General features: G+C 44.4%; 1 protein-coding gene across 1 annotated transcript; it reads right to left on the bottom strand.

Moving 5' to 3' along the window:
• Positions 1–443: 443 nt before the first annotated feature.
• LOC124009568 (peroxiredoxin-6-like) lies at positions 444–13,021 on the bottom strand. The gene is made up of 5 exons (XM_046321472.1): positions 12,877–13,021; positions 2,722–2,878; positions 2,425–2,571; positions 1,252–1,398; positions 444–1,004 (listed from the first exon to the last, which is right to left on the bottom strand). Exons 1-5 carry the CDS (start codon positions 12,966–12,968, stop codon positions 876–878), a joined length of 672 nt encoding a protein of 223 aa, XP_046177428.1. The 5' UTR covers positions 12,969–13,021; the 3' UTR covers positions 444–875.
• Positions 13,022–18,680: the final 5,659 nt, after the last annotated feature.

Here is an 18,680-nt window from a genome sequence, read left to right as displayed (position 1 = left end):
CTTTGACCTCTCTATCACACACATTATTTCTCTGATCTCCTCTTATCACATCTCTAACCTCTGATCTCATCTCTAACGTCTCTGTCTCCTGCTGTCCAAGCAGGCCGTAGAGGAATGTGTGTTCCTATTCCCTGTGCTGTACAGGATCAAAGACCATAGTGTCCTCTGATGTTCTCCTGGTGACACAGAGGAATGCTCAAATCGCACACAGCTGAGTTATCGGGACTGGTTCATGTCCAGACCCAATGGCAGATCATCCTACACCAACCAGACCTGTATTTGATTTCTGTCCCGCTATGTTACATATAGTGGGGCAAAAAAGTATTTAGTCGGCCACCAATTGTGCAAGTTCTCCCACTTAAAAAGATAAGAGAGGCCTGTAATTTTCATCTTAGGTACACTTCAACTATGACAGACAAAATGAGAGAAAAACATTCAGAAAATCACATTGTAGGATTTTTAATGAATTTATTTGCAAATTATGGTGTCGGGTTACGGTTGCTTTATTGACTGCAATAAGTAACACTGAAGTGAAACTAAAGGCTGTGTTGCTGTTGAAGGCGTTTTATTAATCGTCTCACTATGATAAGTAAGGCAGCACACCTTTCCAAAGTATTTAATACATCTTCAACCTGACAACTGCACATTCAACTCAATAAATTGAGTTGTCTGCTATGCGTCTTTGAACATGCTACTACAACAAATGCAACACGTCCTGACACCATATTATCAGCAAAATGCTACCAGTCAATCTGTGATATGACCAGCATTTCATCATCCTAAAGAGAATGGTAATCCCTTTCATTGTCCTCATCATCTCCCTCTGTGGTTGTGTGGGAGGCTGTGTGACTATAGGTGTGATCCTCTGCTGCCCCTCATGGCTGAGGCGTGTAGCGCAGGTACTTCCTTTCTGAGGGTAGCTCTTTGGTGTAGACCCCTGCAGGGAACATGGCTGCTGCCTCTTCCTCTGGGATATTTGGAGGAACCATCACGCGCTCGCCAGGCTGGACAGAGAGAGGGAATGAGAAGGGGAGTTAGCAGAGAAAATAGAAATGGGCATAAGTGGCATGCCAATTGACATTGGACTGACAATGGATTCTAAGTGTTTGGAGATGTGATGAATGATGATGTTAACTGACTGTCTATTGGGTCACTCAAGCTTCCATTTATATTTGATTGATAATACTTCCTGAAGGATGCTGCAAATTCCACTGTCAGGCTATAGAGCTTGATATGGATTGGCTGACTGACCTGCCAATCAGCAGGGGTGGCCACCCGGTTCTTTGCTGTGAGCTGCAGGGAGTCGACCACTCTCAGGATCTCATCAAAGTTACGCCCTGTTGTGGCAGGGTAGAGCAGGGACAGCTTCAGCTTCTTGTCTTGGCCAATCACAAAAACCTGAGACATAAAAACATGTCACACTTTGGTGGGATGGCATTAGGCAGGTAGGGGCTGAGCATTGGTGGAAAAAATACCCAACTGTCATACTTGAGTAAAAGTATAAATACCTTAATAGAAAGTTACTCAAGTAAAAGTCACCCAGTAAAATACTACTTGAGTAAAAGTCTAAAAGTATTTGGTTCTAAATATACTTAAGTATCAAAAGTAAAAGTATAAATAATTTAAAATTCCTTATTAAGCAAAGCAGATGGCACCATTTTCTTGTTTTTAAAATGCATAATTTACGAACGATGCATTTATATGTAGTGAGTCTGCCAGATCAGACCATAGGGATGACCACTTGCGTGACTTGGACCATTTTCCTGTCCTGCTAAGCATTCATCATATAACAAGTACTTTTGGGTGTCGGGGAAAATGTATGGAGTAAAGAATGTATTATTTTCTTTAGGAATGTAGTGAAGTAAAAGTAAAAGTAGTCAAAAAATATAAATAGTAAAGAACAGATACCGCCAAAAACTACTTAAGTAGTACTTTCAAGTATTTTTTACCTAAGTACTTTACACCACTGGGGATGCATTTACTCACATGGCAAATGGTTAGCGGGCGAGAGAAAGTGTGTGTGTGTGACAGAGTGAGAGAGTGTAGCAGATAAGGGCTGTGATCACGAACAGGCAGCCATCATGCGGTGATATCACCCTCACTGATTCATATAAAAAGATGACATCATGCAGCAAGGTGCTGAGGTAATGAGTGTTTTTGACAGACGGGGTGGTGGGGGGAGGGGTAGTTAACTCATACTAGCCAGTGAAGGTAGGCTGCTTGCATCAGCATGAATAAGTCATGTTTATGGAAGATAGAGCACCAGAAAGAGGAGGACGATCTCATGGTGGGCAATGACTTACAGAAACAGAAACGGTAGAGATACTGACAGGAAGAAAGGGAGAGAAAATGTGGCTTGAAGTGTGCGTTTTTTGTTTGTCTGTACCTGTGTACATGTGTGTGCATGCATGTTTCGACACTCACACAGCGGGCAGTGAGGGGCATGCCGTCCTTGTCCTTCTCATCTGGGTCCAGCATGCCCAGGGCCACTGCCAGCTCCCTCTGATTGTCTGCTATGATGGGGAAGGGGAACACACAGCCAGACTCCTCATTGTTGTAGGCCAAGATGTCCTACAGGACCACAGCACATCCGTCCATTACTATACACTGGCCATTGGTTGACACACTCACAACTGGGTGTCCCAAATGGCACCCTATTTCCTTTTGACCTGGTCAAAAGTAGTGCATTATAAAGGGGTGCCATTTGGGAACAGCCTATACCTTGGTCCAGCCACGGTGGTCCTCCAGACTGTCAATGGACAGGGCGATCATCTTCACGTTGCGCCTGCTGAACTCTTCGCTGAGTTTGGCTGCTCGGCCCAGCTCTGTGGTGCAGACAGGGGTGTAGTCACGGGGGTGGGAGAACAGGATACCCCAGCTACAGAGAGAGGGGGGCGGGAGTGATGGACAGAGGGAGAAAGAGGAAGATACAGAGAGAGAGGGGGCGGGAGTGATGGATAGAGGGAGAGAGAGAAAGATACAGAGAGAGAGGGGGAATGATGGACAGAGGGAGAGAGAGGAAGATACAGAGAGATGGACAGAGGGAGAGAGAGGAAGATACAGAGAGAGAGGGGGGAGTGATGGACAGAGGAAGAGAGAGGAGGAGTGATGGACAGAGGAAGAGAGGTGGGGAGTGATGGACCATAGGGAGAGAGAGGAAGATACAGAGAGAGAGGGGGGAGTGATGGACAGAGGGAGAGAGGGGAAGATACAGAGGGAGAGGGGGGAGTGATGGACAGAGGAAGATACAAGGGAGGGGGGAGTGATGGACAGAGGAAGATACAGAGGGAGGGGGAGTGATGGACAGAGGAAGATACAGAGGGAGGGGGAGTGATGGACAGAGGAAGATACAGAGGGAGGGGGGGGAGATGGACAGAGGGAGAGAGGAAGATACAGAGGGAGGGGGGAGGGGACAGAGAGATGGACAGAGGGAGAGAGGGGAAGATACAGAGGGAGAGGGGGGAGTGATGGACAGAGGGAGAGAGGGGAAGATACAGAGGGAGAGGGGAGTGATGGACAGAGGAAGATACAGAGGGAGGGGGAGTGATGGACAGAGGAAGATACAGAGGGAGAGAGGGGGAGTGATGGACAGAGGGAGAGAGTAGGATACAGAGAGAGGGGGGAGTAATGGACAGAGGGAGAGAGAGGAAGATACAGAGGGAGAGGGGGAGAGTGATGGACAGAGGAAAAGAGAGGAAAATACAGAGGGAGAGGGGGTGTGAAGGACAGAGGAAGATACAGAGAGAGAGGGGGTGAGTGATGGACAGAGGAAGATACAGAGGGAGAGAGGAGGAGTGATGCACAGAGGGAGAGAGAGGAAGATACAGAGAGAGAGGGGGAGTGATGGACAGAGGAAGAGAGAGAGAGAGGGGGGGAGTGATGGACAGAGGAAGATACAGAGAGAGGGGGGAGTGATGGACAGAGGGAGAGGGAAGATACAGAGGGAGAGGGGGGAGTGAGGACAGAGGAAGATACAGAGGGAGAGGGGGGAGTGATGGACAGAGGAAGATACAGAGGGAGAGGGGGAGTGATGGACAGAGGGAGAGAGGGAGTGATGGAAGATACAGAGGGAGAGGGGGGGGAGTGATGGACAGAGGAAGATACAGAGGGAGGGGGGAGAGTGATGGACAGAGGAAGATAGAGGGAGGGGGAGTGATGGACAGAGGGAGAGGAAGATACAGAGAGAGGGGGGTAATGGACAGAGGGAGAGAGGAAGATACAGAGGGAGAGAGGAGAGTGATGGACAGAGGGAGAGAGAGGAAGATACAGAGGGAGAGGGGGTGATGGAAGGACAGAGGAAGATACAGAGAGAGAGGGGAGAGAGTGATGGACAGGAGGATGGACAGAGGAAGATACAGAGAGATGGACAGAGGGAGAGAGAGGAAGATACAGAGAGAGGAGGAGTGATGGACAGAGGAAGAGAGGTGGGGAGTGATGGACCATAGGGAGAGAGAGGAAGATACAGAGAGAGAGGACAGAGGAAGAGGAGTGATGGACAGAGGGAGAGAGGGGAAGATACAGAGGGAGAGGGGGAGTGATGGACAGAGGGAGAGAGGGGAAGATACAGAGGGAGAGGGGGGAGTGATGGACCATAGGGAGAGAGAGGAAGATACAGAGAGAGGGGGGAGTGATGGACAGAGGAAGAGAGAGGGGGGAGTGATACAGAGGGAGAGGGAGGGGGAGTGATGGACCATAGGGAGAGAGGAAGATACAGAGAGAGGGGGGGAGTAATGGACAGAGGGAGAGAGAGGAAGATACAGAGGGAGAGGGGGAGAGTGATGGACAGAGGAAAAGAGAGGAAAATACAGAGGGAGAGGGGGGAGTGAAGGACAGAGGAAGATACAGAGGGAGAGAGGGGGAGTGATGGACAGAGGGAGAGAGGGAAGATACAGAGAGAGGAGGGGGAGTGATGGACAGAGGGAGAGAGAGAAAGATACAGAGAGAGAGAGGGGGGAACAATAAAGTAAAGCGCTAAACGAACATCACTAGACATGAAAACAATTACACACAAAACATGATGGGAATCAGAGGTTAAATACAAGTAGAATGATTGGGGAAATGAAAACCAGGTGTGTATGAAAACAAGACAAAACAAATGGATACATGAAAAATGGAGTGGCGATGGCTAGAAAGCCGGTGACGTCGATCGCCGAACGCCGCCCGAACAAGGAGAGGAGCCGACTTCGGCGGAAGTCGTGATACTTAACCAGTAGACCAAAATAATATTCTGTTCTGGGCCAAAGCTGGTTGTAAATCGCAGGCAGGGCTACCTCATCTATAGAGCGTTCTAACTCACCTCTGATACACAGTCTCGGAAATATTATTTTTCCTACAAAAGATAACTGCTGTATTTCCCTATGTGCTCATTGTATTGTACTCTGTTAAACATTTTAAACAGATTCAGGCCAATAAGTATAGGCCATGACTTTATATACAGTACATTTGAAAAGTATTCAGACAACTTCTCTTTTTCCACATGTTGTTATGTTACAGCCTTTTTCTAAAAATGACTAAATAATCCCCCCCCCTCATCAATCTACACACAATACCTCATAATGACAAAGCGAAAACATTTTGGGGGAAATATTTTCACATTTATTAAAAATACAAAACAAAAATACCTACCGTTCAAAAGTTTGGGGTCACTTAGAAATGTCCTTGTTTTTGAAAGAAAAGCACATTTTTTGCCCATTAAAATAACATCAAATTGATCAGAAATACAGTGTAGACATTGTTAATGTTGTAAATGACTATTGTAACTGGAAACAACTGATTTTTTTATGGAATATCTACATAGACGAACAGAGGCCCATTATCAGCAACCATCACTCCTGTGTTCCAATGGCACGTTGCTTTAGCTAATCCAAGTTTATCATTTTCAAAGACTAATTGATCATTAGAAAACCCTTTTGCAATTATGTTAGCACAGCTGAAAACTGTTGTCCTGATTTACGAAGCAATAAAACTGGCCTTCTTTAGACTAGTTGAGTATCTGGAGCATCAGCATTTGTGGGTTCAATTACAGGCTCAAAATGTCCAGAAACAAAGACCTTTCTTCTGAAACTTGTCAGTCTATTCTTGTTCTGAGAAATTAAGGCTATTCCATGTGAGAAATTGCCAAGAAACTGAAGATCTCATACAACGCTGTGTACTACTCCCTTCACAGAACATTGCAAACTGGCCCTAACCAGAACAGAAAGAGGAGTGGGAGGCCCTGGTGCACAACTGAGCAAGAGGACAAGTACATTAGAGTGTCTAGTTTGAGAAACAGATGCCTCATAAGTCCTCAACTGGTAGGTTCCTTTAATAGTACCCGCAAAACACTAGTCTCAACGTCAACAGTGAAGAGGCGACTCTGGGATGATGGCCTTTGGAACCACCAAGATTCTTCGTATAGCTGGCCACCCGGCCAAACTGAGCAATCGGGGGAGAAGGGCCTGGGTCAGAGAGGTGACCAAGAACCTGATGGTCTGTATGACAGTGCTCAAGAGTTCCTCTGTGGAGATGGGAGAATCTTCCAGAAGGACAACCATCTCTGCAGCACGCCACCAATCAGGCCTTTATGGTAGAGTGGCCAGACGGAAGCCACTCCTCATTAAAAGAAACATGACAGCCCGCTTAGAGTTGCCAAAAGGCACTTAAAGGACTATCAGACCATGAGAAACAAGATTCTCTGGTCTGATGAAACCAAGATTGAACTTTTTGGCCTGAATGCAAAGCATCTGGAGGAAACCTGGCACCATCCCTACGGTGAAGCATGGTGGTGGCAGCATCATGTTATGGGGATGTTTTGCAGCTGCAGGGACTGGGAGACTAGTCAGGTTTGAGAGAAAGATATATGGAGCAAAGTACAGAGAAATCCTTGATGAAAACCTACCACAGGGGGCTCAGGACCTCAGACTGGGGCGAAGGTTCACCTTCCAACAGGTCAACAACCCTAAGCACACAGCCAAGACAACGCAGGAGTCTCTGAATGTCCTAGAGTGGCACAGACAGAGCCCGGACATCAACCCGATTGAACATCTCTGGAGAGACCTGAATATAAACTCAGCAAAAAAATAAACAGCCCTTTTTCAGTACCCTTTCTTTCAAAGATAATTTGTAAAAATTCAAATAACTTCACAGATCTTCATTGTAAAGGGTTTAAACACAGTTTCCCATGCTTGTTCAATTAACCATGAACAATTAACTTCTCTAGGGTAGGGGGCAACATTAAGAATTTTGGATGAAAAGTGTGCCCAAATTAAATCGCCTTTTACTCAGGCGCAGAAGATAGGATATGCATATAGCGCCACAGCATCACGCCACAGCATCATCGGACTGAGCTTGTTGTCATTGCAGGCAATCTCAACGCTGTGCATTACAGGGAAGACATCCTTCTCCCTCATGTGGTACCCTTCCTGCAGGCTCATCCTGACATGACCCTCCAGCATGACAATGCCACCAGTCATACTGCTCATTCTGTGAATGATTTCCTGCAAGACAGGAATGTCAGTGAGCTGCCATGGCCAGCGAAGAGCCTGGATCTCAATCCCATTGAGCACGTCTGGGACCTGTTAGATCGGAGGGTGAGGGCTAGGGCCATTCCCCCAAAATGTCCGGGAACTTGCAGGCGCCTTGGTGGAAGAGTGGGGTAACATCTCACAGCAAGAACTGGCAAATCTGGTGCAGTCCATGAGGAGATGCACTGCAGTACTTAATGAAGCTGGTGGACCACACCAGATACTGACTGTTAGTTTTTTTTACACATTATTTAATTTCTGTTTGTCACATGTCTGTGGAACTTGTTCAGTGTATGTCTCAGTTGTTGAATCTTGCTACACCGGGGCAAAACAGTATTTAGTCAGCCACCAATTGTGCAAGTTCTCCCACTTAAAAAGATGAGAGAGGCCTGTAATGTTCATCATAGGTACACTTCAACCATGACAGACAAAATGAGAAGACAAAAATACAGAAAATCACATTGTATGATTGATCAGGCAGGGAAGACGGAAAATGCAATAGGTAAGCAGCTTGGTTTGAAGAAATCAACTGTGGGAGCAATTATTAGGAAATGGAAGACATACAAGACCACTGATAATCTCCCTCGATCTGGGGCTCCACGCAAGATCTCACCCCGTGGTCTTAAAATGATCACAAGAACGGTGAGCAAAAATCCTAGAACCACACGGGGGGACCTAGTGAATGACCTGCAGAGAGCTGGGACCAAAGTAACAAAGCCTACCATCAGTAACACACTACGCTGCCAGGGACTCAAATCCTGCAGTGCCAGACGTGTCCCCCTGCTTAAGCCAGTACATGTCCAGGCCCGTCTGAAGTTTGCTAGAGAGCATGTGGATGATCCAGAAGAAGACTGGGAGAATGTCATATGGTCAGATGAAACCAAAATAGAATATTTTGGTAAAAACTCAACTTGTCGTGTTTGGAGGACAAAGAATGCTGAGTTGCATCCAAAGAACACCACACCTACTGTGAAGAATGGGGGTGTAAACATCATGCTTCGGGGCTGTTTTTCTGCAAAGGGACCAGGACGACTGATCCGTGTAAAGGAAAGAATGAATGGGGCCATGTATCGTGAGATTTTGAGTGAAAACCTCCTTCCATCAGCAAGGGCATTGAAGATTAAACTTGGCTGGGTCTTTCAGCATGACAATGATCCCAAACACACCACCATTACATTTACATTTAAGTCATTTAGCAGACGCTCTTATCCAGAGCGACTTACAAATTGGTGCATTCACCTTATGACATCCAGTGGAACAGTCACTTTACAATAGTGCATCTAAATCTTAAAGGGGGGGGGGGATTACTTATCCTATCCTAGGTATTCCTTAAAGAGGTGGGGTTTCAGGTGTCTCCGGAAGGTGGTGATTGACTCCGCTGTCCTGGCGTCGTGAGGGAGTTTGTTCCACCATTGGGGGGCCAGAGCAGCGAATATAATATACTATATATCCTAGAAACCTGGTTAAACTATCATTATGACATCATGGATTAATTCTAGAATATACTATATAGCCTAGAAAACTGGTTAAATTATCACTATGACCTCATGGATGGCCAGTCCTTGTATTCATAGTGTAGTGAATTCAGGGAGAGGCCCTGAGCTGAACTCAAACCTGGGTCCAGCGACTGTCAAGTCAACACCTTTTAACTGTTATGCCAAGATGTCTGAACTTCTTGACGAGGTCGCTAGATGTTGTGTTAAGGTTTCTACAATATCGTTCTATATGAATTTGAGAGTGGTTACACTTCTCCTTCCCCCATCCCTCAGCTGTTAACCAAGTCTCTGGGCAGCCATTTTGTTGCTGTTTAAAAACCCCACACAACCCAGCAATCTGTAGTTCAAACAATAACAAATCTGTCATTCCACCACTATTTTGGTAATAAAAGATTATGGGGTTGGAGAAATGTAACTACAGACAGACCTATGGATGCAAGGACTGACCATCCATGATATCAACATCATAGTTTTAACCATGTTGAGGCAGCAGGGTAGCCCAGTGGCCAGAGCGCTGGACCAGCAACCGGCTGCAAGTTCACATCCCCGAGCTGACATGGTACAAATCTGTCGTTCTGCCCCTGAACAGGCAATCAACCCACCGCTCCCAGTCCGCTAACGAAAACAAGAATTTGTTCTTAACTGCTATAGTGTTGATTTACATTGTTTCTAAACATTATAGTAAAAAAATATTATTTGGGGTTCTGATGGGGTACAACAGTTGAACTCAGCTCATGAGGCATGTGTTATATTCTTCAAGAATCAATGGCTGTAAATAAATAATTCAAAAGTCACAATATGGGTGTAGCGATTGCAGATTTCCGCCTTAACACCAAACATCAGTTCAACTGCAGAGTTTGTGCCTCTGTTGTTAAGACAGTACTTACTAGTGTTAATCAGGGAACGGTTTCTCAAAACCATCTTGGCTAAATTCATCGTTAGAACCGTTGGATGCCTTAAGATGCGTTTGGGAAACCGGAACCAGATATCCAGGTTCCTCCTCTTCCTCCTTTTTCGATGTAACAGTCATCTCCTCCCCTCCTCTTTCGCGCCATAAACTGCATCCTCCTCTTTCACTCTGAACGTGCCCTCACCAGGGCGATGAAGGAGTGGCTTCGTAAGAAGCATTTCAAGGTCCTGGAGTGGCCTAGCCAGTCTCCAGATCTCAACCCCATAGAAAATCTTTGGAGGAAGTTGAAAGTCCGTGTTGCCCAGCAACAGCCCCAACACATCACTGCTCTAGAGGAGATCTGTATGGAGGAATGGGCCAAAATACCAGCAACAGTGTGTGAAAACCTTGTGAAGACTTACTGAAAACATTTGACCTCTGTCATTGCCAACAAAGGGTATATAACAAAGTATTGAGATAAACTTTTGTTATTGACCAAATACTTATTTTCCACCAGAATTTGCAAATAAATTCATTAAAAATATCCTACAATGTGATTTTCTGGATTTAATTTTTTTTCCGTCTGTCATAGTTGAAGTGTACCTATGATGAAAATTACAGGCCTCTCTTATCTTTTTAAGTGGGAGAACATGCACAATTGGTGGCTGACTAAATACTTTTTTCCCCCACTGTATATTCATACAAATATTTACACATGTTAAGTTTGCTGAAAATAAACACAGTTGACAGTGAGAGGACATTTATTTTTTTGCTGAGTTTAGTTGTGCAGCGAAGCTCTCCATTCAACCTGACAAGGGCTTGAGAGGATCTGCAGAGAAGAATGGAAGAAACTCCCCAAATACAGGTGTGCCAAGCTTATAGCGTCATACCTAAGAATAATCGAGACTGTAATCGCTGCCAAAGGTGCTACAACAAAGTGCTGAGTAAAGGATCTGAATACTTCAGTAAATGTGATATTTCAGTTTTTTTAAAATACATTTGCAAAAATGTCTAATAACCTGCGTTTGCTTTGTCATTATGGGGCATTGTGTGTAGATTGATGAGGGGGGAGGGGGACTATTTAATCCATTTTAGAATAAGGTTGTAATGTAACAAAATGTAGAAAAAAGTAAAGTGGTCTGAATACTTTCTGAATGCACTGTAGATTAAAGGTTTGTGAAATAGTGGGTCAGTCTGTAGTCATTTAGTAAGATGGCTACCACAGCTCCCTGGGGCCAAATCTGTGGTGACACAATATCTCAATCTTTTCAGGGTCCATAAATCTAGCTCTGTGGCAAATTTGGTGCCTTTACCTCAAAGCAGTCCTTCTGAATTGTAAACTCATGTTACAGTCGTGGGGTATTTTGTAAGAGAGCCACCAAGGGCCAAATCTGGGGCGGCTCCATATCTAAATCTTTTCAAGGTACCCAAATCTACCTCTGTACCAAATATGGTACTTTTATCACAAAGTGAACAATTGAGTCAAATTTTACAGCTTAGCCGCTCCACTAAAACAGAAACACAGGAGCAGGGAGACAGAAAGGCTGACATTCCAATGCTAGGCTAATCTCTCCATCTCTCTGTATCTTCCTCTCTCTTCCTCTGTCCATCACATTTTCAGGGTACATAAATATGCATTTCTGCCAAATGTGCTGCTTTTATCAAAAAGTGAACGATTTGGCCTCCCGGGTGGCGCAGTGGTTAAGGGCGCTGTACTACAGTGCCAGCTGTGCCATCAGAGACTCTGGGTTCGCGCCCAGGCTCTGTCGTAACCGGCCGCGACCAGGAGGTCCATGGGGCGACGCACAATTGGCCTAGCGTCGTCCGGGTTAGGGAGGGCTTGGTCGGTAGGGATGTCCTTGTCTCATCGCGCACCAGCGACTCCTGTGGCGGGCCGGGCGCAGTGCGCGCTAAACCAAGGTTGCCATGTGCATGGTGTTTCCCCTGACACATTGGTGCGGCTGGCAACCGGGTCGGATGCGCCTGTGTTAAGAAGCAGTGCGGCTTGGTTGGGTTGTGTATCGGAGGACGCATGACTTTCAACCTTCGTCTCTCCCGAGCCCGTACGGGTGTTGTAGCGATGAGACAAGATAGTAGCTACTAAAACAATTGGATACCACGAAAAAGGGGGGAAGTAAACGATCTGTACTCAAAACACTTCCATTCTACGCATCAGTACACTCGATTTTAAATACTGTATACATGTAATATGTATATAATACTGTATGTATGCATTACATACATTATTTGGGCACTATTGTTTTTTAGGGTAAGACATAATGAAATGTTTAATATAATTTAATATACATGTTGATATTAAACCCGATTATGCCAAGCAGCCTAAAGATTTATTTGATCGTGTAAGGAACCAAGAAGAAAAATATAGGCGGCCTCAAGTGTGCCCACAGAGCACTGTCTTGTTGCAGCAACTGACATTTCAGTGTTGTCAGCGTTTTCATTGAGTGGGCTTAGAGAACAAATGATTTGAGCTGCAAGCAAGCAGTTTTTTTCTGACGTTTCAAACTGACACAACCAACTGGCCTAGATCAAATAAAACCACAGACCACGAGTAAAGATACATGTCTAAATATTATTCAGATAGGGGAAGAATAGCTGTTTATTATTATATCTACGGAAAAAAATAGAGATGCCAAAGCATCCTCGCTATACCCAATAACGTTAGGTATCAGATTAAAATTTACACCAACACAGTTTGAGAGTACAGTAGGATATGACAGCTATCAGCATAATCAGCTTTACGACTTTTGCCAAACTATACTAAACCTTTATTTTTTACAAGTGAATGATTTAGGTCTCATTTCTTTAGAAACAGGTGTCTTGTTGAATGCAAATGATATAGTGAAATCGAAAAGAGAACATCAATTATAAAACGGAAAACTGGAATCTCAGGTAGTATATTCCAAAATGCTAACACGTGATTTCAATCGATGGCATATTTAATGTCATATCAGCCTTTAAAATTACTTACGAGTCACCCAAAAAATCGTGGAATTTAATTTTGCCGTTAGTGGTTTCGGCCTCAAAATTAGGAAACACATCTCCTAGAAGTAGTCCGGGCATGGTCGCAATGAAGACCCGCGCGCTCCAGTAGCAGTTTACTGATGACAGCAAGTTCAAATCGTCTAACCCGGAACAGGTTTTAACACTTAGTATGATCATTTTTCAAGTGTCAAATGTCATATTTTTGTAGACATTATTTTTTTCACTTATCCAGTTTGCTTTTAAGGTGATAAAAATACAAAAACTATTTATAAAAAGCGTTTACAGGTGACTTGGACGTGTTATCATTTTTTTTTGCCTTTTTCAAGTGTCAACAGTACGTTTTACATGTGTTCTTTACACCTGTCCAGTGCGCATTTACAGGTGATTAGAACACTTGTTATGGTCATTTTTGCACGTTCTATATACCTGTCCAGTGTGCTTTTACAGGTGATTAGAACGCTCTAACCCAGGGTCTCACACCAGAGACTGGGTGGGCTGAGCCCCGGGGACATACTGGTTGTTATTAGCTAGCAACCTGTGGCTCTCCAAGCAGCTGGAGGTGTGCGTCTTTGAGGACTCCGCCTGTGGCAGCATTCTGCACCTGGTGAGATCACTGGCCACTCCGTGCCCTGGTTCATCGGCACCTTGTACTGTTTACTTCACAGTGAAACCATCCCTTTAAAGCTGCATTAGGTTAATGGTCTGGACAATATCACACACAGAGCTGCATAATTGGCAAACAGTTAATCAATTCACGAAAGTGTCTGATATTTCCTTTATATCTGCCAATTAATTTTGTGTTCAGTGGTAGGCAAAGAGCAGTATCCATTTTAATCGTGGCTCCATCATCGAGCCGGTCTGTAGTAGCTGGCATGGCGGTGGGCCTGCGCCAAATACCAGGGCCCATGGGAAAGTTCCCTGCCTTTAACCTGCCGACAGTGTCACCCCTGCAGAGTCAAAGGAAAAACAGAAGTGGCTGTGCACGATTATAACGGTATCGATGTGTTTACACTGCATTTGGGTTGTTGATTCGAGTTCTTAAGGTTGTCATACTTTCCTAGTTGGAAGAGTTCCCAGGATGGCCTATCAATTGCTTTTTAAGACTCTTTAGAACCTTGCATGGTCCAATATTTTACCATGACATTTGTGGTATGGTGACTTGAAACATCCTGTTGACTGAACAACTCTTCCTTCCTCACTGTTTCTCTCTTCTCCTCCCCTTGTCATCATCAGCTCTACTCCTGGACCTGGTCCGGATTGTGAAGACTTTGTTCCACTGTCAGAGGCCCAGAACCGCTCCAACATGTTCTCTACCTTCTTCGTGGAGTATTTCATCAACGGAGACTTCATTTCAACCAGTAGAGAATGTGAAATGCTTTATTGAAAGAAGTTAATTATCCAAATGTTATAATTACATAATATATGCATTATAAATATAATTGTAATATTATAAATACAAGTTCAATCTGTACTTCAATGCACATCTGTTGTGCATTATAAAAACAGGAGGAAAGAGGTGGCAAGAGAGCTGTAAAAGACAAAGGGAAAGAACAGAGGAGCAGGGAAGACAGTATATGATTAATGAATTACAGTGCTACCCTAATAATCTCTCAGAGACCGTTAGAGAAAATAAGGTAGTTAAAGAGACAAGTGTTCAACAGGAATCTGTGTGTGTGGCCACACCTGGTGTCCACACTAAGTGGCTGCAGAGTAATGTATGCTGGAAAAACGTGCACAGACTTACGAGGACAAACAATATAGCGCAGTTATAGAAATAATGAAGTGTCTTACTATTCTCCATGGTTGGCCCTCTTGCCTATTCTTTGAATGTGGAAGGAGCCACAGTTATACACCTGAGTCTGCTTACTGCACAAACCATGAATCAGATTGATACATAAGTGTGTAGGTGTGGGTTATTGGGTGTCTAGTTGTTCTACATATTTTCAGTATGGGAGACTTAAAATAGCCTGTTTTGTTTTTGTACAGACACCACACCCTTACCTAAACAGCACCCTCACCTGAGAAGTAGAAATTAAAAGGGAGAGAAACTGGGAATTGAACATCTGCAGTTGACATAGCTAAGCAAATGGAAGAATACTCTTATTGCAATGTGGATGGCTCTTAAAAGAGCCTTTGGTTGTTCATAGTGTAGTCTATGGTGTTGCCAGGGAACAGCACACGCTGAAGTAGGTGAAGATCTCGCGCCTCTTGCTGCATTGTTGGACCCCATCCTTGAAACATCCTGAAGAACAGCAGACTTCTCCTATGGCACATGGTGGTGAGTTGCAGATCCCCTCCTGGTCCTCGTGTCCATTATATTATGCAAGACACAGGTAGCCTTCACACACCCAAATTTCCCCAGGAAGCAGTCCCAGATGGCCCTGGTCACCCAACCTTGCAGTGCCCTACACGGTAACTGTAGGCAATCTTTTTGAAATAATGTCCTGTTACAAGGTATCTGTAGGAATATGGAAGATAATGTGATTTGACTTTCACATCACCAGGTCATTGTGGATTACCAAAGTATAATATCCCTCATAACAAATCATGATAACATTGGAGAGATAGATGCATGTGACAATAGCAGGATCATATCAAGGACAGCATCACAAATGAAGCTTGATGAGTTGATCATTTGAATCAGCTGTGTCGTGCTAAGGCTGAAACAGAAATGTGCAGCCCTTTGAGTTCCCAGGACCAGGACTGAGAACCACTGCTCTTCATTGGGACCTCTTCATCTGCAGACAGGCTTCTGTATCTGAGGACAGAAAACCTCACAAAAAACAGACTTCATTATATTAAAATTAGACTGCACTGAATATTATGTTACTCTTATCACTGTCCTCACTTAATGAGAATGGAACTACAAAAGTCCATACCCTATCCAGAATAGCCTACTCTCTCACTTTGACAGTTGGAGCTGCAATCCTTTCACCCTTCTCCATGGGTGTTAGCTAGCTCCTTACAGTGTTGCCACACACAGACACACACACACACACACACACTCACACACGGTGGTAACACCCGAGCAATACCTACCCTCCCCAGTGTTGTTGAATGCCCACCCATGCCAACATTCTGTAGACTCCCACCCCAATAGACATGTCCCTAGGGGTTAACAGTATAACACGTGGTTCAAGCCATTATGGAGGTCAGAATTAGAGACTAGCTAGCTCGGTCCAATAGCGCCGGTTGTTATGTTGATGAAGTGGCAATATGTTGATGAAGCACATGGATTCCAGGCTAGGTTGATGAAGTAATCAGCACCTACACTATAGACCTACGGACTATTCTATAGGCACATAGCTGTTAGCCTACACGGAATATGGCTCAATGCAGATTCCAGGCTACATAGCTAATTTCTTAAAACTCATCGAAATGATACTAGACATGTCAATTACTGGCCAGCAGATGGCACCACATGACCGATTAAAAACAAACCTGCATTGTCTCTTCCGAAATGCTTTGCTCTTTGTGTACTGTGGTGTATTCTGTAGTTTGCTGTGCATGTCAAGGCTTTGGGTGGCTTTTTCAACATGCAGTTATACCCTCAAGTTTTAGTATTGGATGTGTGGTCATGAAAATCCTCAGTGCAAATTGTCAAATGTAATTTTAAAAATGTATTTATTTTGTATTTCACCTTTATTTAACTAAGCAAGCCAGTTAAGGACAAATTCTTATTTACATTGACGGCCTAACAAAAGGCAAAAGACCTCCTGCGGGGATGGGGGCCGGGGATTAAAAAATAAAACTAAATACAATATAAATATAGGACAAAACACACACAACAACCGAGACAACACTACATAAAGAGAGACCTAAGACAACAACATAGCAAGGCAGCAGCACATGACAACACAGCATGGTAGCAACACAACATAACAACAACCTGGTATAAACACAACATGGTAGCAGCACAAAACATGGTACAAACATTGAGCACAGACAACAGCACACAGGGCAAGAAAGTAGAGACAACAATACATCACGCATAGCAGCCACAACTGTCATTAAGAGTGTCCATGATTGAGTCTTTGAATGAAGAGATTGAGATAAAACTGTCCAGTTTGAGTGTTTGTTGCAGCTCATTCCAGTCGCTAGCTGCAGCGAACTGAAAAGAGGAGCGACCCAGGGATGTGTGTGCTTTGGGGACCTTTATCAGAATGTGACTGGCAGAACGGGTGTGGAGGATGAGGGCTGCAGTAGATATCTCAGATAGGGGGGAGTGAGGCCTAAGAGGGTTTTATAAATAAGCATCAACCAGTGGGTCTTGCAACGGGTATACAGAGATGAGGAGTATAGAGTCCAGTGATATGTCCTATAAGGAGCATTGGTGGCAAATCTGATGGCCGAATGGTAAAGAACATCTAGCCGCTCGAGAGCACCCTTACCTGTGATCTATAAATTATGTCTCCGTAATCTAGGATGGGTAGGATGGTCATCTGAATCAGGGTTAGTTTGGCAGCTGGGGTGAAAGAGAATCGATTACGATAGAGGAAACCAAGTCTAGATTTATATTTAGCCTGCAGCTTTGAGATGTGCTGAGAAAAGGACAGTGTACCGTCTAGCCATACTCCCAAGTACTTGTATGAGGTGACTACCTCAAGCTCTAAAGTGGGGCATTCTTCTTTTTTATTTTATTTATTTCACCTTTATTTAACCAGGTAGGCTAGTTGAGAACAAGTTCTCATTTGCAACTGCGACCTGGCCAAGATAAAGCATAGCAGTGTGAACAGACAACACAGAGTTACACATGGAGTAAACAATTAACAAGTCAATAACACAGTAGAAAAAAGGGGAGTCTATATACAATGTGTGCAAAAGGCATGAGGAGGTAGGCGAATAATTACAATATTGCAGATTAACACTGGAGTGATAAATGATCAGATGATCATGTACAAGTAGAGATATTGGTGGGCAAAAGAGCAGAAAAGTAAATAAATAAAAACTGTGGGGATGAGGTAGGTGAAAATGGGTGGGCTATTTACCAATAGATTATGTACAGCTGCAGCGATCGGTTAGCTGCTCAGATAGCTGATGTTTGAAGTTGGTGAGGGAGATAAAAGTCTCCCTCACCAATTTTTGCAATTCGTTCCAGTCACAGGCAGCAGAGTACTGGAACGAAAGGCGGCCGAATGAGGTGTTGGCTTTAGGGATGATCAGTGAGATACACCTGCTGGAGCGCGTGCTACGGATGGGTGTTGCCATCGTGACCAGTGAACTGAGATAAGGCGGAGCTTTACCTAGCATGGACTTGTAGATGACCTGGAACCAGTGGGTCTGGCGACGAATATGTAGCGAGGGCCAGCCGACTAGAGTATACAAGTCGCAGTGGTGGGTAGTATAAGGTGCTTTAGTGACAAAACGGATGGCACTGTGATAAACTGCATCCAGTTTGCTGAGTAGAGTGTTGGAAGAAATTTTGTAGATGGCATCGCCGAAGTCGAGGATCGGTAGGATAGTCAGTTTTACTAGGGTAAGCTTGGCAGCGTGAGTGAAGGAGGCTTTGTTGCGGAATAGAAAGCCGACTCTTGATTTAATTTTAGATTGGAGATGTTTGATATGGGTCTGGAAGGAGAGTTTGCAGTCTAGCCAGACACCTAGGTACTTATAGGTGTCCACATATTCAAGGTCGGAACCATCCAGTGTGGTGATGCTAGTCGGGCATGCGGGTGCAGGCAGCGATCGGTTGAAAAGCATGCATTTGGTTTTACTAGCGTTTAAGAGCACTTGGAGGCCACGGAAGGAGTGTTGTATGGCATTGAAGCTCGTTTGGAGGTTAGATAGCGC

The sequence above is a fragment of the Oncorhynchus gorbuscha genome, linkage group LG22 (genome assembly GCF_021184085.1).
Source record: "Oncorhynchus gorbuscha isolate QuinsamMale2020 ecotype Even-year linkage group LG22, OgorEven_v1.0, whole genome shotgun sequence".
Lineage (NCBI taxonomy): Eukaryota > Metazoa > Chordata > Actinopteri > Salmoniformes > Salmonidae > Oncorhynchus > Oncorhynchus gorbuscha.
Note: the sequence above shows the minus strand (reverse complement) of the source record. Positions and strands in the feature narration are given on the sequence as shown.